The sequence below is a fragment of the Ischnura elegans genome, chromosome 5, assembly GCF_921293095.1.
Source record: "Ischnura elegans chromosome 5, ioIscEleg1.1, whole genome shotgun sequence".
Taxonomy (NCBI): Eukaryota; Metazoa; Arthropoda; class Insecta; order Odonata; family Coenagrionidae; genus Ischnura; species Ischnura elegans.
Genome location: NC_060250.1, coordinates 73,177,028 through 73,199,732, shown reverse-complemented (window position 1 = coordinate 73,199,732; position 22,705 = coordinate 73,177,028). Strand labels below are relative to the sequence as shown.

General features: G+C 38.4%; 1 protein-coding gene across 1 annotated transcript in view; it reads left to right on the top strand.

Annotated features, from left to right (window-relative positions):
• LOC124159717 overlaps positions 1 to 22,705 on the top strand; it is a 236,767-nt gene that overhangs the window by 209,806 nt on the left and 4,256 nt on the right. The window contains exon 7 of the mRNA XM_046535627.1: positions 6,920 to 7,432. Coding sequence (XP_046391583.1) covers positions 6,920 to 7,432 — 513 coding nt within the window. The remainder of the gene's footprint in view (positions 1 to 6,919; positions 7,433 to 22,705) is intronic.

Genomic DNA, 22,705 nt, shown 5'->3' with positions numbered 1-22,705 from the left:
AGCGTAGTCCTCAAATTCTACCATTTATAGATCCTCCTCCAAAATAACCTCCGTCTACTCCCAATGGCCGAGGAGATAATATTTCCCAATTTCGTCCTTCCGTTTTTTTTTCCTCTTTCCATCTTTCAATCAACTCCCTCGTATCCCGCATCACACCTTCCACTATATCTCACACCGCCCACGTTTATTTACGTCATCTGGTCTAACTTGGACCTCCAGAATCCCTCATTCCTTTACCCCATCTCAGCACTGTTTCCACCTAACCCCCTATAAGTAAAGATCCGTATTTTCTTCCCATCTGATGCTTCCTTTGGTCTACCATTCTCGGAAGCACCAGAATTATCCCTAAGCATAACGGAGCGACTTTTCTTAGAACGATTAAATATGTAAGGGTCAGCTTATGGTGCAAAACTCTCAAAAAAGCGAAGAATCTTTCAATTTCTGTTTCCCTCGCTCGTTCCATCTTCGTTGAGAGATTTTTTTCGAGCCTCTTTTATGTTTTTTTCCTTCTCCCATCCGCCCTACGATATTTTCCCCGGCAATTTTCCAAGGTCGTTGTTTCTCCTGTTATTGCTGCCTACTCCAATTTCAGGGAGCATTGTTTGTGTCGCAGAGGGTTACAGGAATGTGTCCGAAAATTGCTACGATATCGTTAGTCGTTTTTTTTCATTTCTTCATTTCGTCCCAGTAACATTCAATTAGGGTGGTGCTAGAAGCTTTCACTCCGGCTTACTCATTCTTTCATCACTTTTGTTTCTCATCAAGGGATATCAAATTAATGCTTGAGATCTTGCATCCCCTGTCCATTTGAACTTTCATTTTTACTTTGAATATCTAGTGTTACCGTGTACAATACTCTTTTTTGGAATAGTTTTGTGGCATTTATGCTCATGTTACTTCTGCTGCGTAAACATGTGAATTCCATTTTCCAATTTTAGCAGAATCTGCTCAAGAATCAGATTTTAATGCTCTAATCAGAAAAACGAGTTTAGATTAATATCTTTCTTTCAAAATATAATTGTGTTTTCCCCTCAACGTAGAAATTGGATATTCAGAATTCTATGATTACATCTTTGCACTCATTAACATATTGGATTCATTTTTAGTCCTTAAGAATTTGCTCTCGTAAATTATTTCCCTATGCTCTTTTAGTTGTATGCTCATTTGAACTTCCTCATTTTTCGATACACGATGATTAAGATGATTAGATTAAATCACTTATCATTCTACTGTTCATTTTATGTATGGTTTACTTGAGAATCATTTAACGTACAGACGTACCCCCACTTCTCTGGCAGGTAAAAGAACTATATAATTTTCATTTCAAAATAGTTAATGTATCAATTTTTTAGTGTAGTTATAAATCACAAAGTTAAACAGAACCATGTAAATCATTCTTCAGTATTTAAAGTAGGAGTGTATATTTAGTGAATGCCTAATCAAGGTATATATAGTGACCTCTCAAGCTTATTTTCTACCAGAACCATATCGCGTTATATTCCCAGAAAAACTTATTACTTCATCCAGATGCAAAGTTAGTGTGAACTAACGACTCTGAATCAACAATTTCTGATCATTCCTTCCACAAAATGTTACTGAACCATTCATTGACTAAACCAAACCTTTATTGAAGCAAGTTAAATTTATCATATTCTATCCTATCCCTCAACCTGTTCCTTTAAAAGTTGTTGAGTTGTGACCTTAGTTCTTACCACGTTTTTCTTAAATCAATTTTTTGTCTGCTTTTTTGTCCATTCGAGCAACATCTTGCAACTCAAATAGATCCCAGTTCCCAATCAGCTATCGAATTTTCAATACTGATCAGAAACAGATGGTATTACATTCTTGCGCTATTTCTAGTTCTTTGGAGACATTATGACAATTTTCGACGGATTCATTTTTTGTATTTATCGCTCAGATTGAGAATACATTTGACAGTTCGCGATAATTCAAAACTGTTTCCGGCCATCCAGCTGGTACTGAGTGAACGTAAACAATCCCTTGGTCGCCAAGTTTTTGTATATTTCTTCTCTCAAATTTTGTTGCTGACTCTTTTAAGGAAAATATCACTTGTACCTTTTGGCTCCTCACCCCCTCAACAGCTACTCAGCTGTGACGGAACCTATTTCTTGAATGACGCGATGATCTGATGTGATAATGATTACCTAACCCTTCACACCTTGAAATTAAATCTCGCCTTATTTTCATCTGCTCAAAGATATACCAGAACCTAATTAAGTTCCCCCTTCTTCCTATGTCGCGAAAGGCGTTGATTGGAGCATATACTAGATATCTTTCCTTTTCCTCCTCTGATGACCTGATACCTCCCCAGCGAGGAAAATACATTCGGAAGATTTCCTTCCTTTAAAGATTGGAATTTTATGTATCAAGCCATTTAGCATTCGACGATGTGTTACTCTGCTACGTACTGTACATTCTAATTCTAAGTCGTGAACAATAAACGCAATTACTGGCCTGTTGTCCCAATACTCACCTGATATTTCAGCCTAAGGCGAGGTGTGTTTTGAATACGTGATGTTATTTCAAACATAGTAACCTCATATCAAAACGCGGGGTATAATTTCAAGCATATATTTTGGTTGCGACCGGGGGCGGATTCACAATCAGATTGGAGGAGAGGGTCATGGCTTGGGTCCGGGGAATATGGACTACCCCTCGGGGAGAAGAGCGTTTTTATCGTAGGTGTGATACGCTCTATGTTAAATACAATTCAAGCTACTCTCACGTTTGGGACTTGTAGCCGTGCATTTGCACATGAAATCACTTTTATCCTTTACAAGAATACAAAAATTACTAAACAAATAAAAATTTGAAAAAAATTGATAAAATTTGGGGGTGTCATGGTCCATGTGACCCCCACCATAAATCCATCCCTATCTAAAGAGTAATCCACTAATAATTTTCTGAAGTGAAGTGTACTTGTAGCCATGCGTTTTCGCATACACTCATTTACTTCTTTATGAAGATACACAAGCTATAATACAAATGAAAATTTAAATTTTGTTCAAATATGACCCCTTATATGACCCCTGTGTACTTGTAGCCATGCGTTTTCGCATACACTCATTTACTTCTTTATGAAGATACACAAGCTATAATACAAATGAAAATTTAAATTTTGTTCAAATATGACCCCTTATATGACCCCTGTGTACTTGTAGCCATGCGTTTTCGCATACACTCATTTACTTCTTTATGAAGATACACAAGCTATAATACAAATGAAAATTTAAATTTTGTTCAAATATGACCCCTTATATGACCCCTGTGATCATCCCCCCGCTAAAGCCACCCCTGGGCGTGAGAAAATTTTCTCCAGAAAAACGTATATTTGGAATCGATTCACTTTCATTCTAATTAAAAATATGGAGCTTCTTGAAAATTCTTCGACGCAGAAGCTTTTGTTTCGAAAAACATTTTTTGGAGAACTTTCGAGGTGGGAAGCATGTGGGTTCGAACAACACGTGGAGTCAAGCTCAAGAGATCTCACAAGTGGGTCAGCGTGCTATTATTTCCCCCTTGAGAGAGCGAGGGTCGCGGAGGGTGGCAAATTGCACCGGGTGCCTGGATAGATGTGGGAAACGCGAAGCGGGCAAGAAATGATGACGCAAGGTGTGTGTGGTGCATTCGGGTGCACTCGCGACGAGGTATTAATGCGCTGCTTTCGCAAGTGGCGGTCGAATTCGTCGCACGAATATTACCAAAACTTGCTCGGACGCTTAAAGTGAGAAAGACCTGAAATAAAACAGTCCCAGGAGAGTGTGTCTCAGAGTTGGGATTCTGTTGAAGTTATAACTTTAATATGCTACGTGCACATCGCAAGAACATTACTCTTCCTTTTGACAAGGCTTGGAGCTTGGTTCGCGTAACTGCTGAAACTCTAGGCAATGGTGGAGGACGCGTCTAATGGTGTTACTATGAGAACCCCGTAAGTTACCATGAAACAGGGGAAGCTTTGATATATATCCGTGCACATTTGCATTGCAGTTGCCTATTGGTGCCATGTACGGAATTTTGGTAAATACGTAATTGTAATGGCTCAGCTTCCGTGCTTCGTTATTACTACATTACTACATATACGGTATTTCTATACTCTCGTCTTGAAATGCTGATCTTCAAGTTTATTATTATGGTGACAATCTTTACTGTTGTACTGTAAGATGTTGATTGAAGTTGAAACGTATAGCGACCGTTTGCCATTAATCTTTCGTGTCCTTAGGATACGATTTCTCTCTTTGGATACTTATTAATTACATATGATGCGAGACCTAATATTTTATTTGCTTCTGTCTTCTCATTCTGCTTTTTTCACCTTTTTTCGTTGTTCATGTTCTAATATTCTCCAATGTTTCTCTCCTTCTGTCATCTTTTGGTATTTCATGTACTAACGGTGTGGCACAATGTAATTAATCCACAGTTTTATTTATTTGGGCTTATCATCCTTCTCATTTGTATTTATATTTCCATTATTAACCATTCATAGATATATACTGCTAATTTGTGGGTGAAATGGATGTTAGGTAACTTGATTCAGATTCATTATTGCTTGCATATCATCAGAAAATATTGTAAACAAACGCTAGAAGCTGGAAGTTGAACTATAGATTGTATAGGTATTCAGTATCTCTTGCCGTAGACTTTTAAATATCAGGTGCATAACGAAGGGAGATAATTGGTGAAGAATTGATTTCACGCTGATAGAATTTAAATCTACGTGGATGAAAATTCATGTAGGATGTATCTGCGTGTTATCAAAAAAATTTTAGGGTTTTGCTTAAGTTTTTGTATGCGTATGTAAAATGGCGTTAAGAGATTTTAAACGTTTTTCATTTGTATCCATCGTCCAACATACCAGTGAAGTAGACTTTAACATAGAGTTCATATTTAACGAAAAAGAAAGATTTTTTTATTCAATTTAATTTTATTTCAATGCTATTATTGCTCGATATTAATTAACATCTTTTCTGGAAGACCTGGTTAAAATATTTTCAATATTGTACAAGAATATTTAATGGGTATGTATTAAAATTTAATTCAAGGCATACCTTTCAACCTCCTTACGATGAATTGTCCCAAATCATGGAGGGATAAAGCAACTGTAAATATTGTGAAACGCCTCAGCGTTTATTAATAGATGGTTACTTTGCCGCCAGCAGATATTGTAAAAAGCGATATTCAATCGGGATTAAAGTTTTTTCTTTTCCTTTTGTACAAACGGCAAATTTTATTATTCTTGTGATGGAGATTCTGTTTTCACACGTAAACGATTTTATCTTCTGATTGTATAGTCATTAATGAACTCTTTGGCCAAAGTAATAGCTTAGAAACTAATCCTTGGGTTCTATAAAATGTTAACTTAGTTATAGCTTCTGCTATATTTTAACTTTGCTGTACATTTTTCAATGTTAATCCATGTACAAAAATTATTTCAAATAATGCTTTTGATAATATTAACAATGAATATATTGCGTAAAATTTGTTTTAGCTTTTCCTTCAAATGCTTATGTGTTTGTCCGCTAATGAGTTTATGAATAATTTCATGCTAACAAAGCAAAACGTTAATTGTCAACAAGGGTTTTTTAGATGGAGGTTTTTAAGGGTTTTAGAGCGATTAAGTGAATCAAATTTAAATTTTGCTTTCATGAAGCCTGAAACCCTAATGTTGAAATTGCCAGTATCCATTATTAATTATGTAAATTCAATCTTCTTTAGATTGATAATAATCATAAATTTGTAATGCAGGCATAATGATTAGGGGTATATCCACATTATTTGTTTGCCTGATATTAAATTTATTAATTTGACACATGTTATATGTAAATGTGCAGCTATACAATCATAATTATTCGATTCACTCATTTAATGACGTCACCATTCCTCCCCTTAACAAAAACTTTCTTTGCTCATATTAAAGAGATATGTTCTGGTGAATTATAATTTTGTGATTTTGTATCTTAATTGGACTCTTCCAGAATTTAAAAATGTTATGAATGCTTATTTTTTGCAAAAAACATAAATAAATGGTTCATAAATTCGTGGAGACGTGCGTTCTTAAAGAGATTATCAGATTCAGCCCAGCTTATAACTTAAATGAATATGAAAATATGTGCTCAAAAAGTCATCTCCTTTGTTCCACTGATTTAGTTTATATATTGATGCAAGGGAGTCGAGGATAATATAGAAATTTTGAACTAAATTAGCAATGCGATAGTAGTTACTCACGAGGAGTTCCTTTTAAAATAAATCAATTACAATTAGGTAAAATTTGACTGAAAAATATAACATCTGTGGGATTCAATCTCTTTTTCTGGTCAACCAACTTCACTTTATTAATTAATGAATTATTTGCAGACTATGCTATTCTTAAATGTGATGGGAATAAGGTCGCAAGCTGTACTTATATTTCTTGGGTTCACGCCGTAGTTTCCTTAACGTATTCGGTTCTTTTCATTACACCTCGCGAAATGTTCTGTAACTCTTCATCTTACACACCAGACCTATATAGTAGAATAAGTGATTTCGTGTTTTAAACAAACTGGGCGTTTTAATATAATGGACTGCGTCTTCAAGGAATTGGAATATTTTCATTTATGTCCTGTCAACTTTTATCTTGGAATTTAGGAAATATGAAACTAACATGAAAAAATTCGTAGGTTTCATAGTTCACGGCGAACCCACGGTATTTACAATTTGTTTTTTTTCACAATTTCCTCCTCTCATTTTCGATTCAAATATTTATTTACATCCATGGTTTATGTTCTTTCCCGTATCAATCCCGGGGACACCTTTTGAACCTACTTTTTTCCAACCCTTTTTCACCCGTCGCTTTCACTTGTTTTCTCTTTCTTTTTCTTTCGCCCCTCGCTTGTGTCTCTTCCCTCCACGCCCGACTCTTTAGCGGAGGTAGACAGGCACGCGGTCATCGGCAGCACCCAATACCCTTACCTCCGCCGTCGGACCGGTGCTGGCGGTGCGCACACCAGCAAGCCCCAAGTGGCTGTCCTCCGAAGCCCACGTCCCCGCTTGCAGCTCCGATCCTCCACCACCCAACCCACACCACCCTTGCCTCCCCTGACATCTTCCTACCTCGTGACGGACCGACCCCCGCAAGAGGAGGAGGAGGAACGGGACCAGGAAAGCGATGAGGAAATGCTGAGGGAGGGTGAGTCAGGGGGAGGGTCTCCGGATGACGTCCAGGGGGACAGAGGGGGTTGGCCGCCGCCCCCCGAATATCCTCGGTCTTCATCTTCCTCTCCGGACGAGGTCCTGCCCTCCCCGCCTTTCCCCTCCTCCTCCCCCCCCGACCCCTCCGTCGTGACCATCGTCAACTGCACGGTCACCGTCCTCACGGAGAGGAACCACGTCATCGGGTTCATTACGGAGTGGATTCATGCGTACCACTTCCTGTCACGTGAGTATGTGGGGGGTTCTGGGAATGCGTTGGTGCGTGTGTTGTTGATTGTGTGTGTGTTTGGGTGAATATGTGAGTGTGAGTGAATAGCGCCAAAAGTGGAATTTTTTTCATGCAAAGCCGAATAGTTTTTTTTAAATATAAGAATGAATTTTTGATGTAATTGAGAAAGTGTAAGAATAAATTTACTTTCATTTGATCTTTATTTCAGCTCAAACGATTCAATGGTTACCGAGATACAGCACTTCAAAGTGTTGTATCTGGCATTGTTGTGAGGAATGAAGGAGGTGGTCGACAGTAAATGTTTTCGATTAAATTGATGATACTGACGCCAGTTTTAAGGAGGAATTGAAATGTGCGTAGTTCGTTTTTCAGTTGAATCCGGTAACCATCCAAGAAGATTGTGGTTCTAAACTGATAAATCGTAGGGAAAACATCCACTTTTGTTAAGTTTATAATCATTTTCATCCTCGAACCTTATGGTTCATTCCGCAACGTGCAGTGCGTTTTTGATTGAATTGAACCCTGACACAACCCCTTCACACGCTACGTATTTAATTGAGAAAATATACGTAGGTGTGAAAAGAATGGCTGATAATAGAATTGAGTGGAGAGCTGCGTTAAACCTGCGATTTTTGAGTAGTGACGGTTATGATTTCTCGTATTTAAAGGAAACAAATGCTTGCGGCTTAGTCGGATTTGACCTCTTTGACCCTTACCTATTCAAGTCAACCTTCGGGTTAAATTGGGAATCTTATGTTCGGGAATGTTTTGAAAATAATTAAACTTTAAGGGAGAGGGAGCCATTACTCTGATTCCTTTGGCATATGAACTTGATGGAAGTTCTCTAAATATCGCTTTTTCAACAGAGGCAAGGCAGTTTCTTGAGTCGGTGGCAATAGATCTTGGGACGGTTGGCAGGTGCTGAGAATGGGCTCGCGGTGGAGCGAGTGTGGTGGGCTTGGGATCAGAGAGCCGCACGCCATGCGGTCTGGCCACTGACCCCTCATTCGCTAATTGCTCCACTCGGCATTTTCGCACGGCGCCACGCTGTTATTGTATGTGCGGGGAGCATGCCCGTAGACGTGGCTTGCAGCATCCCAAATCATCCGAGGTACAATCTGAATGACGATTCGTGTCCTTACCGCCGCAGGACTGAGTAGGAGGTCGGGGAGTTGGTTGATTTTTTTTTCTCTTTCGTTCCGTTGTGTTTGTGTGCGTATGTGTTTGCAGGGAGTGGAGTTTTCGTATTGCGGAAGCATTTGCACTCTGGAGGCTAATGAGTGGGCGGCCGTAGGGTGCGCGGAACTAATTGGGAAGGCGAGGGAAATATTAACTCGAGGCACGAGTCCGCTGTGGCCGATTTACGTGTCAATATTTCTCTCTCCCTCTCTCTTCACCGCCAACTCACGTTGTGGAGTGTAGAACGCGTACTTGGGATCAGATTTGTTTCTAGTAGACGAGGATAGAAATGGTTTTAATGCATATCAACCCATCTTTGACGAATTCATGATACGGGACCAGTGAAGTACAGCAGCGGATACAGGATAGGGACGAAGGTGGGCTGGGGGGCCCTCCTCTCCTGTATGTATTTAACAACTGGAAAAAATTCTATTTATCAATAAATATCATTTTATGCAGTGTTAATTCAACACACAAGAGGAGGGCTATAGCCTATCCTAGCCTCTCTCTGAGTCCGCCACTGATGAAGTGTATTATTGATGAATTTTTGTGTAGAGAGGGTCCGTGTTGATGAATACGTAATAATCACTTCGCCAAGTTAAACCAGGATAAATTTTCCTTGGAATGTGGCTATGGTTAATCTTACGAGTATGGTCAATAGAAGTTGATAGGAAGTATAAATGGAATGGCAATGGAAATGATTAAGCCAATTTTATATCTAATAAATTGAAAATAATATAAGTCATACGTTTACACGGTGATCTGCCTGATATTCTTATTAACGTCTAATAACGTGCTTCTAAATGAAAAAAATCCCTGAGGGGAAGACGGGACTTAGTTGACCATATTATAAGGCGTGGTGGCCTGATGAAAATAATCATACAAGGGCAAGTGGAAGGGAAGAGGGTTAAAGGACGGCTCCAAGTTTTGCTGGCCTCGGTGGCGGCGGGGTAACGTTCTCGCCTGCCAAACAAGAGGTCGCGGGTTCGAGTCCCGCCTGGGTCGGTTTCCCCGGTCCAGAGCATGGTCGTTTGTGTACGGTTACTTGTTACATTTGTTGAAAACCCCGGTGTAAAATGGCCAATAAGAGCTGTGTCCGGTGGTTTGAGAATAAAATTAAAAAAAAAAATAAAAAAATAGGATAAGTTATAAAGGACGTAAAAGAGAAGAAATACGTCACTATGAGCGAAAGGTTAGCGGAATAGGGTGGTTTCCTATTATTTTTTTATTGCCTAAATCGAAAGATTATTATTACACCTGGTACGTATTTCACGCATTTAGATTTTTAAATGACGATATTGACTTTCCGACCTTAGCCAGTTTTAATAGGTGATTATTAAGACATGTTTCCCTGAGCTCTGTGCCTCATGCATGCATTGGTAACCTCAAACGATGTATAACTCCCATCTTCTCGTATAGGAACTAGGTCCCTGTGACGTCACGTGGAGTGGCATCGCATGGGCGCCAATATGGCCCTTTTCAAATGAGGATAAAAATGGACCATTGCCATTCATCTAAACCGCTATTTCTAAAACGAAATAATTTGTATATTTTGAATACACTAATGGTGGGTAACGAATCGCAATCAATGCTTTTCGTTTTCTTTGATGAAGGAAACTACCCTATTGAAGAGAGGAATGGAGAGCTGCGTCAAACTAATCTTACTAATGTTAAGTTTTCCTGGATATCACACAATTACTTATGCCACTTATTTTTACAGAGCGCAAAAAAATAAAAATATATTTAAAAATAATAAAAAATAAAAAATTTAAATTTAAAAAATTAAAAATATTAAATTACAAAAAAATTCAAAAATTAATACATGGAATACCATAAAGTAAATCAAGAGTTAGTGAATTTTCTTCCTATTGTTGACCAATGATGATGATGATGCTAAATAATGTGGTAAATTCATGTATCAAGTAAGCACGATAAAGATTTTCTATGTGTAGGATGAAGATAAGGGAAGGACGCTATTGTGAGGTTGATGATCTGATTGCGGTCCGCAGAGAAGGCGCAGATGAGTGTGGCGTGGTAGGTTGACGGAGTGGCAAGGGAATTGGTTCGGACGAGGAAGTGAAGAGACATGACGAGAAGCAGCGAGGCGAAGGTGCTCTAGGACGAGGCTCCGCCGAGATATTCATGCATATATCTCGGTGGTCTCGGCTGAGGGAGGCTTGGGAAGCTGAACAAGGCGTTTCATTTTTGAGAATCGTGTGTCCCCACTCCACGTCTGTAATTTTCTTGAGTTAAGTTGAATGGTGGGAATTTATCGTGGGAAGCCGCGCCCATTTCCCCGACCCTTGAGTATATCTCCTCGCCATATCTCATCTAATGTTATGTGATGTGGTGGTTGAGTGATCTGACCGAGACTGAAAAATCCTCGTTTGCATTCATTAGAATGTTAGAAAAAGCTGAGAAGTTTAATTTTCTGCTTTAAATATTTTTATGACAAATACGTAAAAATCTTAGAAAATTTTTTCTCGTTTATTTTATTTTAATTGTGAAATTTTTGGAAACTCTTGACAAAAATACCGTCCATTTCAGAGGAAAGCTTCAAAACTTCAGGGGGAAATATTCGCTCTAGAACACCCTGCAGGTGCTAAGAGTTGTTCGAGCTATTTTTTTTACAATTTTCACCATAACGTTCTTCAATCTTACTCCCTTCAAACTGTTGCGGTGGTAAGGGGAATAAGTTTTTTAGGCAGTTCTTGGTAATCTACTCTTTTTATTTTGATATTGAAGAATTTTGAATAATTGCTCTAATTTAATAATTTATTGGCGTGGTAATCCGACCTTTCATGCTTTCAAATTAATATAAAACTAATGTGATATGCTTTACACTCAATAATTTTGTTTGAAAGCGAAAATATTGTATTCTAAACTGTCATTTGTCATGTCATTTTCCCCAAAATAATTGTTGGAAAAATATTCTACGACCCGCGAACTTGACAATGACGAAAGAGTCCCCCTCGAGATTTCGGTCTAGTCAAATAATATTTCCTCAGTAGATTTTTTTTAATTTTTGTAAATAAAGGAGCGGAATAATGCGAGGCACTTAGCCTCGCTTTATTAGGTGTATGCGATCAATGGGGTGGTATGTTCTGAGATACAATTACAATGACCAACTATTCACTTTGATATTTTCGAGCCAAATAGCTTAAGTGGTAGGTGTTATTGATCTTATTCATTGCCTCCACGCATAAAAAACCAGGTGCTTTTATTTAGCAATTTCATTTTATTTGAAAGTGCCTCTAATTTTCGTGTCTTTTTCGTGTATGCCGTAAGCTAAATTGAACGTTTTTTTCAATTTTGTAATTCATTTCAATGTATATTCAACACAAATCGCTCTTCACCTGCGATGTTTTTCCACAAATTAAGTATATTTTACGTTTCGCTCAGGTTTTGGTATGTGGAAGTATCTCGAGAAATGTCTTTCCTAGAGGCTCCTTCAAATACAAGTTTGAATTTGTATCTAACGCTCTACTGAGAGCAACTGGACGTAAATAGGGTTGTCTGCGAGAAAATAAAAGAGCAGTCAACCCAACAATCAGGGTTTAATGCGTCCCTGCCCTTGCTTAAGAGCTGCCATCCATCACTTCCTTTACTAAACTTGTAAGTAATCGCTAATGGCTTCGTTCATAAATTGAATGGACGTGGTCAGTGTCCGAGTGCTTCTGTGTTTCTGTCAAGCGGTGCACTTCTGATCGTTCCGTACGAAGTGGAACTCAAATTGCCTTCTGCAGTCGGCATGAATTGAGCATCGTTAAGTGTTTGCCGTACCTTCTCGTCATTGCGTTGCATACCGCCCTTCTCTCACTTCAAATGCGTCTGTGGTCGGTCTTCGGGGAATGCAGCCACTGTGGGTTCGTATATTCCGCTCAACGGTTCACCGGGACACATAACAGGCGCCGTTCAGAATACGAGGCGAGTTCCGAGTTTGTTGAACCAAACGAGCGGGTACTTTAGGTAAAGAGTCATTAAATGATGTGTTTATCATATCGAACGTGCAGGTTATCGCTCGTAATTGGATTCCGCGTCCAGCCTGCTGGTTATTTGTCCAAATGCTCTTGCAATGTAAACAATCGAGAACAATATTACCGTGTTAATAGTTTTGGGTAATTAATGCCCCGATGAGAGTATTATTAACACCTAGTTAAATTTATTCAAGAATTACTAGTTAAAACTACTCTCACCTGCCCTCGCTGATTAACTAGAAGGGTTTCGGTCAATATATTACTGATATTCAATTAGCTTTGCAAGAGTAATTAATACCATCCTAATGATCTTGATGCTGCGGTCAAGAGTAACGCCAATTTCTTCTTCCCTCACAACGTCGGAAAGAATTTTCTGGTAAAATGATACTTCAGAATGAAGACTAATAAGAACCTTTCATCTAGTTTTCCTTCCGGGGAGATTTTCGATGGAATTTTTCCTTTTACTGGGGAATAAATTTAATTTGTACTGGGTAGAAAAGAGGTGTTGGGAGAGTTGCTATGGAGAAATAGAATACAGAAATGGGGTCAAAGAATTAAGAACCGATAAAAAATATTTTCAAAAATGGTATACTTTTTGCTACCTTGTTTTAATGTACAGTTTTAATGTAGTTAAGTGGCCAGTTGGTCACTTTTTTATCAAGTTTCCTCATTTTATTTCTTCTCTTTTCCTCTGCGAATTTAACCTATTATAGCAGTGGTGTAAAAATTCTTAATGTACGCATTAACTTTTTCACTAACTTAGTGGATGTACGTTATTTTATTAATTGACTTGAGGCATATAATTTTTTAGATGTTGAAGAACAGGGCGTAAAATATTGTTCGAGTGTTTAGTCTTAGTTCTCCAAGGAGCCTTGATGCGTTTCGGTAGCTTCTGCTTCAGCCGTATATTTACGCAGAGTTAATTTGATCTTCACGAGAGGAATGTGGGGCGCAAGCATCGGTGCTAACAGCAAATAGAAAAGAATATTTTCCAAAATTTCATGATTTTCTCCCTTGGTTATGTTTCCAAAATCAATGATCGTAAAATCTCTAGTATGTTCTGGAACAAGTTTCATCTTTTACTAGATTGAGTAAACCGGAATTTTATGGGTCGGTCAATTTTGGAATAGAGCCATTTTAGACGTAGATAAGGGAAGAGCATTTTACGACTCGCTGCATTTCTGGGAACGCTTCAAAATTTCGGAAGACTGAATCTATAGTTTTACTGTTGTTCTTGAGTTATCAAAGGCATTTGCGCAGTTTGTTGCGTTTTTCGTTCGCGCTTACTTCGTCCTTGCTTCTTGTAGTTACCCATCAAGAGTAGAACTCGAAATATGGTTAAAATACTGGAAAGAATAAAAAAGTATGATTTATTCCCATTTCTTAAGTAACTAATGCAGGAGAATTCACGGTCTCAGTATTAATATGTTATGTATCAATGCATAATGTTAAATTTGAAATGAATCCACTGTGAAACCTTACATGTACCAGGGTTCCCACTCCACCTTGAAAATCTTAAAACCGTGAATTAGCCGTGAATTTCGTATACCGTGAAAAAACCTGGAAATAGCCGTGAATTTCGTCATAAAACCTTTAAAATGTCTCAATCCTGATTTTACGATCGTAGGACAACGATTGATAGGTTAAAAGAAAAATGGATATTTTGATCATATTTGAAGGTTAGTCTCGCGCAGACATGGCCGCGGATTCATCTGCACACGGATATTCGAAGCGCATTTATTTGTCCGTGTGCTATGACCCAGATGGCACAGAATCCTCCGTATCTAATTCGTATGCAGATACTATCCATTGACTACCGCTTCGTCGCTTTTCGTCAATGGATACTATCTGCATACGAATTAGATACGGAGGATTCTGTGCCATCTGGGGATGATACAATGACCTTAAGCCTGTACCAAAGCCGGAAGACTGGTAACCAAAGTATTCATTAACACGTGCGAAAATTCAGACTCTTCTTAACTCTTCCCTGGCACCCTGGTCCCTCTATTTTCCCACTCACAACCTTTCGCCGGAGCTGAATTTTGCAAACGTAATGTGACGTCAGAAGAGACAGCACTTTGATAGCTACGTTTGCATTTACGGTGTCTGCCGCGTTTGTTAAAATTTTAGTGAACGTGAGCCGATGATTGTTACGTGATAAATATTTCTGCCTAAAATGCTTTATCTACAACCAGTGAATTTGAAGACATTTAGACAGTGAAAACCTGGAAATAACCGTGAATTTTATAATTGAGATTGAGTGGGAACCCTGATGTACTGTTTTAACTACACAACTAAGTGGCTGAAATCTGAGCCAATAGTGTCAACTTAATCTTCTGTAAACCTATCCTAACGAAGGTAATATGCCTGCGTTGAAATTAAGATGTGTAAATTATATGAATATTTTATCTTGCTTGAGATAGGGTCATTGAAATTATTGATTTGCTACTGGAAGTATCAGCTATCATGCTTTAATGATCATGCTAATTATTAACAGATGTAACGAGGATATCTTTGGTTTTTTAAGGTACATTGAGCGACTAAAAGTCTTTTAATTCCGCATTAATTTACTCGGCATCATTTTAATAGAAATTTCTTGTAATTGGCATCTCCATACGCTGCAATGGCCCTAAAAATAGGTGAATTAAATTATTACCGCAGTAAATTCTTGGTTTCAACCGTAATGATGGCAGGATGAACTCGGAACGCAAGCTTGGTGACATTTAAATCGAATCCACAACTCTTAGACGAATGGATAATGATTTAAAGTAATGGTTATTCAGCTATGGTAAATATTTTACACGATGCGGCGGGGATTTTTGATTGTAGTCGCTTTGAAAAATTCAGAATGACATACTCGGAATCAATTGTTCCAGTTCTGCGTACCAAAATGGCCTGCGTTGCTCGGCGGGAAATGGGTTAAATTTTATTTTTTATCCATTTAAATGACGTTTTCATGAAATTTTATTTGTAATTATGACCTTATAATGAAATCGCTAGTAATTTTAATCATCAGTCAAATAACAGGTAGTTATTACTTCTCGTATAAATATAATGTTGCTTTTGAATTCCCTATGCGATATTTCAATTTAAAACCCTCTGTATTTGACATGGACGAGTGAGCATATTTATTAATATGAAAATTTTACTCATATACTCATCAGCGTGTTTCCTTCTAAGTATTCATTTTAGACCAATGAAGATACCATCCACGGAAGATGTTATATTTAAATAATACCTTCTTACATAAAGTTATGATGAATAGTATTTGTTGTACGTATATGTTACGAAGTTTTGGGAGAACCAGTTATACTTCAAAGGCGTACGATGCCGAGAATCGCATTGTTGCACGTTTCCCTGGCATTCTACTGCTCTAGTGTGTTCATCAAAGGTACCTTTCTCCGGAGGGAACGCTGCTTCAGTTCTGAGTCACCGCTTCGATGGAGGCGTTCTTTTCTTTTTCGCTGGGGTCCATCGGGCGTTAAAGGGCTCGTTCGATGTTCCGACGTTCGTCTCGGCAAAGAAGCATTTTGGAGGAAGAGGATGGGAGACATTAGCGCCGGGAGTGACAGTCGGAGTGAAATATGGCGTGGCGGGAGGTGAAAAAATAAAACTCAGGGAATGCATCAGCGAAAATGTAGAACAGTTGCCAGAGATGCAGTTACTCCCATAGTACGTATTGGAGGTTGTTTGTTGACGAGCTTGTGGAGTTCTTTTAGATCTTTTTCAAAACTACTACAAATTTAATTTCTATTAAGTATTTCAAAGTAGCGTTTGCTGTCACTATACATTTGAAAAATTGACGATTTATATAAATTTACGTTGAATGGTGATATCTAATGTACTGATATGGCGTATGTAAATCCAAATTTTTTGTCGATGTTAGGAAAGATACATGTAAGTTCTCAATGGGAAGGAGAATAAATTCATTCATTCAAAGTATTGTAATCGTTACACTGATATTCTGCAACCCTTCATAGCTCTCCTATACAAGCTAGATCCTCGGTGTGACAGTTGCCAGAGCTGCAGTGTTTTCAATACTAGGCACTGGAGGTTTATTTGTTGTCGAGCTTATAGATTCTATTTTACAGCTCTTTTTAAAAAGTACCCATTTGATATCTTTTATGTTGGCAAAGTAGCGTTTGTTCTCATAATAATTGACGATTTATGAAAATTTACGATGAATGGTAAAATTTAATTTAGAAATCCAATTTTTTTTATTGAGGGAAAGAAAGATACATTTTATTGATCCACACAAACGAGAATAAATTCATTCATTTGTAGGATTGCAATCATTGTACATTAACATTGATATTCTACAAACCTTGATTGCTGTTTTCTTATAAGCTAATTCCTCCTTCGAATTTTTCAATAAATCGATCCGTTAGTAACTGATTTCGATTTTGCTAAAAGGTCAAGCATTAAATTTCGACAAATCATCGATTGCTAAAATAATCGATTTCGACCGACATTTTTTCAGAAGTTTGATACGCTTCCAATCATATTTACGATTTGCATGGTTTCGATTACAAATTGATTGCTGGAAAAATAAATTTTCACGGAAAATTTTCCACGCATTTGACACGACTCCAATCATGCTCATGGTGTACACGGCGTTCACGCCAGACATTTGACACGACCTTTTCGCCCTCCACTTTTTCTTTCCAACCTGTGATAGAGTGGAGGCGATCTATTCTTGTGATAGATCGGCGCCAATCGTTCATACGAGCGTTGTCCCTTCGCCTTTGTGCGTGCGAGGTTCCTCTATTCTCCAACCGCGGGTTAAAAGAGTGCACGAGGAGCTGAAGGAGTAAAGGATGTAGAAGTGGTGGCCCGTTTCCGGCGTCTCTCTTTGAAACTAATCTCCTAAGGAAGCTCGAGTGGATGGTAGGGTGCGGCTGATGCTCTCTGAAGTTGTGTCGAGCTTAGGAGAGAAGTCCCGAAGCATAGGGAAGCGGGTACAAGATGGAAGGGAAGGATGATTGGGTGGTGGGTTAGCGGGTATTTTGGAGGAAAGAGAAATAACGCTAAACAAAGGAGAAATGATTGGCGGGGAAGTGAAGGGAGTTTGGTGACTGATTATGACAAGGTGGCAAGGATCAGTAATGCCAATATAGACCGTAAGGATGAAGGGAATGACATAGTACTTATTAGTCCAGCGTATGATATTTATTACTATCTAAAGCCATGAAGAAGCGTGTTTGCCCAGGTGGTTGACATTGATCGGAATTATTCCGATGGAAGTTCGCGACTGATTATGACGTACCGACAAGGATCAGTGGTACCGATATAGTCCATACACAGGCGATATAGGCTAGTTTTATCTATGTATATTTTCATTCCGATATGAGCTCTCGTTGTGAGTCTTTGAAATTTTTCGGTAGCAAAAAATTTTCAATTAATTCCAATGAGTTATTTCCAGCAACTGCTCTTCATCCACTCGGAACGTAATGAAAACCGATCGAAATAATTCCGATCAGTGTCCAGGGGGTAGAGGCAACGGCTGCTTACCGCAGGATCATTTTTCCACGGGTTTCAAATCCTGTATCAAACCTTTGGACACTTCCGAACGAAAGTCATTGATGATAACCAGGTATACTACTAGCTACTATAACGAATGCAAGTCCTCAGGATGGAAAGAAACGTACGATTAGGATAGGATCAAGAATTTCATAGAAAACATGAGGAAATAAAATATCCGCCCGCACGAATTTTTACTTTCATTTGACGTCATTGCCTTATCGGATGGTAATATACAGCGAAATCACAAATTTGGGAACTGAAGAATATTTATAGGATGTGATTATGAAGGAGAAATTCTCCGCTTTGGTATTGGTTTATTGTGAAACATTATCGACATAGTGTACTATACTCAAACATTCAAGCCTGAACAAGTTCCAGTATCGAGAAATTGTGGAATAGTGTGTCTATAGTATAAAATACTCTAGCCGTACTGTTTTTAAAACGTTATTTTATACGATTGGTGGTTTAATTGATTTTATTTATGATACTTTAAGTGTTGGTTTATTGATTTTCTTCATCACAATGCATCGTATTCACGTAAGCTATTCAATGTGGAAAATATGTGCTTGGTTTTACATAGTGATTATCATGGTTCATTTTGAGATTTCCTCTCTGTGACACCTGATAAATTTGAACAGTCGATGCGGTATTACTGGTGAGTCCTTGCAGGGTACCTGATAAGATGGCAAGTCTGCAGTATAATGTAATTATCGCATGCATGCAATCAATTCCTTCTTACCGTAGTGCATGTAGGAGACGTGCACGAAGTGATTGATGTTTTTATCTCTGTTACTGTTAAGGTATGTCTTTGAAATTTAGAGTTAATATGATTGGTATTGTGCATTTTGTCGGATAGTACGTCTTTGTTTTCATGATTTCACTGGATATTTATTGTTTCTTTTTCATTTATAAAGCTTTGTATTGTGATCTCAATGATTCTGTTCCATTTGCATATTCAAAATATCTTTCACTTCTAAATGATGAACAATTTTATATATTAGGTACATTAATTTTTACTGAATTTGAAATGAAGAATAATATGTTCAATCATAGACCTTGAAAAGATCTATGTGTACAACAGCAAAAATTCCATCGTCCAACCGTTGGTATTTATATGCTAATTGTTTTAAATACTTAATATCAATTTCTGAAATTTGGCGGAAGCTAATATTTTGAAATATACAATCTTATACTCGCAATATAATTTTTAAATATGCCTTTTGAAGGATGAGTTGAAACTATTTCATTTTTTGTTATTCCCTTTTAACGAGAGGCAGTGTTCTTTCATCGGCATAGTCTGTGACTTATTCCGAGGGAGATCCAAAGAATACTTTTAGGCTTATTTGTTTTCCATATTAAAACATATATTTGAAACATTGAAATCCCTCTTGTTTCAGGTGAAATTACCTATTATATTCAACAGGGTAGCAGAATTGAAATTAATTAATGGAGCATTTTACATCACCTATGATTTATGATGCATTAGAATGGAAACAAATGAGGGTAATTAATTACGGAGAACTACTTTTCTGGCACCTTATGAAACATTCATTATTTTTCAGTCATGAAACATCGTTAAATGATAATGTTTCGACTCAAAATTATCTCAATCATTATCAAATATTCGCGTGAATGTCGAATCTGCGTGAAATGCAGTGCTAGAGAGGCTTCGTGATTGGTCGGAATAATTAAATCCCGTTGGAGACGGGTCATTATTTTAATTTCTGCCAGAGGAAATTGCACCGTGCAACCTCCAAAACCGGTGATTTCCGTCCGACCGGGAAAAGGGCTCGCGCTCCATTTCACCTTCGAACCTCAACGGCCCCATTTGATTAGTCCCATTTTGGAATTGATCGAAGGCGCGATTCAGAGTGGCGGGAATTGGATCTCGAATAGTTGCTGAGTAGGTAGCTTAAAGCGAGGTCGTAAAACTGCCTTGCGTCATAAATGTTGCACGAAATCCGGGGAACGAATCCTATTCCCCTCTCTCTGGGTAATTTTTAACGGGACTAATCTGGAATCTGTGCCCGTGTTTGTTTTGCTAGTGAGAGGAGTGGTGGTGGGAGTTGAAACTTTAAAAAAAGTCGGTTGAACGTCATGTGGGTGAGATAAACGCCCGTATTGCTGGGAGAAAAAATAATAAGGATGCGTCGAGTGGTTTTATAACGCATTGCCCATTCGCGCAATGACCTGGAGTGCCGATCCGGCCATCAATGATTCGTCAAATGCTACAGGAGAGGGTTTGAGAGGAGGTCGATGAAACTTTCACGACGTGCAAACCAGAGTGGAACTTTTTTTATCCGTGATTTCGTGTGTTGAGGTTTTGAAGGGCACTCGGTTGGAGGTGTATGTTCGTGGCAAAATGGATCCTGATAATGGTCTTTTGCATTGGTTAAGGATTTCCGACTCGTCTCGTACCAATACTTGTAAACATTTTACGACATCCTTCTACCACACTCCCTTCCCTTGCTCTTTTGCCCGAACTTATTTCGAAAAAAATATATATTCGACATAAATTGAAAGTGAGGCCAGCCATCAGATCTTTCTTCATTGAGCAGTTTGGGGTATAGGTGGATTTAGGGGGGGGGGCACAGGGGCACGTGCCCCCCCATACGCTAAAAATATAGACAAGATTTTTAATACGGTTATCATTCAGCTCGTTTTATTTTGTGTATTACGGAGCCTCAATCATTTCATTTTATGTTAACATTTATCATATGAAAATAAAGAAAATGTTTTCCACAGTAATTGTTACATTTTGTTTTTAATCTCAAATATCTTTGAGACCCTCGTGACCCCCCCCCTAGAAATAATTCCTGGATCCGCTCCTAGCATGGAAATAACAAGACGTAAGTAGTCAGCAAATTCCATTTGTCTTACGTAAATACCAAGATATGGCCAATCGCGTATTTCATAAGAAAATCGAATCGAATTTCGATTAAACTAACCCCTAAGTGAAAAAAACCGCGACCGTATTGGTTTTCCTTGCCGGAATTGGTCATTCTCATTATAATAACTGTTGAGATTCCGCCATAAATGATTCATCAAATCCATTTGTCAAAGGGAGGTCAACTAAAATTTCACGACGCGCTGAAACCGGGCTGGAACGTTTTTTTATCCGTGATTTCGTATGTTGAGGTTTTTTAAGGGTACTCGGTTGTATTGTAGGCATGCTTCCGTCTTGGATAAGTGATCCTGATAATTGTCTTCTGCGTTTTTTAAGGTTTTCCGACTCATCTTGTACCAATACTTGTAAACGTTTTACCACATCCTTCTACCACACTCTCTTCCCTTTCTCTTCTGCTGGAACTTATTTTGAAAAAAATATATATATTCGATATAAATTGAAAGTGATCCCAGCCACCATATCTTTCTCCATTAAGCAGCATGGGGAACACCGAGATGCACGAAGTCAGTATATTCCATTTGTCTTATGGCAATACCAAGATATGCCCAATCGCGTATTTGATTAGAAAATCGAATCGAATTTTGATTGAATCAACCCCGTAAGTGAAAAAAACCGACCGCATTGGTTTCCATTGCCGGAATCGGTCATTTCCATTATAATTATATTTAAAGTATCCCGCCATCAATGATACATAAAATGTATTGGTCGAAGGGAGGTCAATGAAACTTTCACGATGCGCTGAAACCAGACTGGAACTTTTTTTATCCGTGATTTTGTGTGTTGAGGTTTTTTAAGGGTACTCGGTTGTACTGTAGACATGCGTTCGTGGCAAAAGGGATCCCGATAATGGTCTTTTGCGTTGGTTAAGGTTTCCGACCTATCTCGTACCCATGCTTGTAAACGTTTTACGACATCCGTCTACCACACTCCTTTCCCTTGCTCTTCTGCCGGAACTTCTTTTGAAAAAAAATTATATATATATCTCCGTCCCTCCCTTCTCTTCAACAGTTTTAATTATTCATCCTGAGCTTGTTTACTCTCGCCGAGAGGCTTGGAGTCTGCTTTATGGATCCCGGGAAAACTTTTTAAGTCCGCGCGAACAACAACGTTTTAGGGCTCCGGGATGCCTCTTCGTCTCGGTTGACGTCCCTTCTTTCTTGTTTTTTTTTTACTTTTTCCAACTTAAATCAAAGTTGAAATTTCCCTCGGTTGACGTTTTGGGAAAACAGCGTCCTTCGGTGAGGCCCCCTTCATCCTCAGCGGTGAAAATACTACAGTTTTTTTTTTTAATTGATGGAGATTCTTTGGATTAGACGTGTCCTGTGTCTGTGAGTGAGGATATGTAATTTGACTAAAAGGCGAATACCTTACGTAAGTGTCGTAGGTGAGAGGGAGAAAGCATGGCAGTTTTGCTGAGTAAGGCATTGAACTATTGTCCTTGCGTATTCTGGCTAGCCAAAGAAATGGCTCAAATTGTGGAACATTTTCAGATCATGCATCATTCATGTAAATCACCTAGAAGATGAATCATCTGTCTTAACGAAGGTTCAAATTTGTGCTCGCTGACTCTCAACTCTTTTACAATGGTGCTCATAGTATACGTGCCTTTAGTGTCGTATGGTAATGCCTTACGTATGCATGTCAATGCTGATTATTTGATACTTATTTGGGATTGAGTTAGCA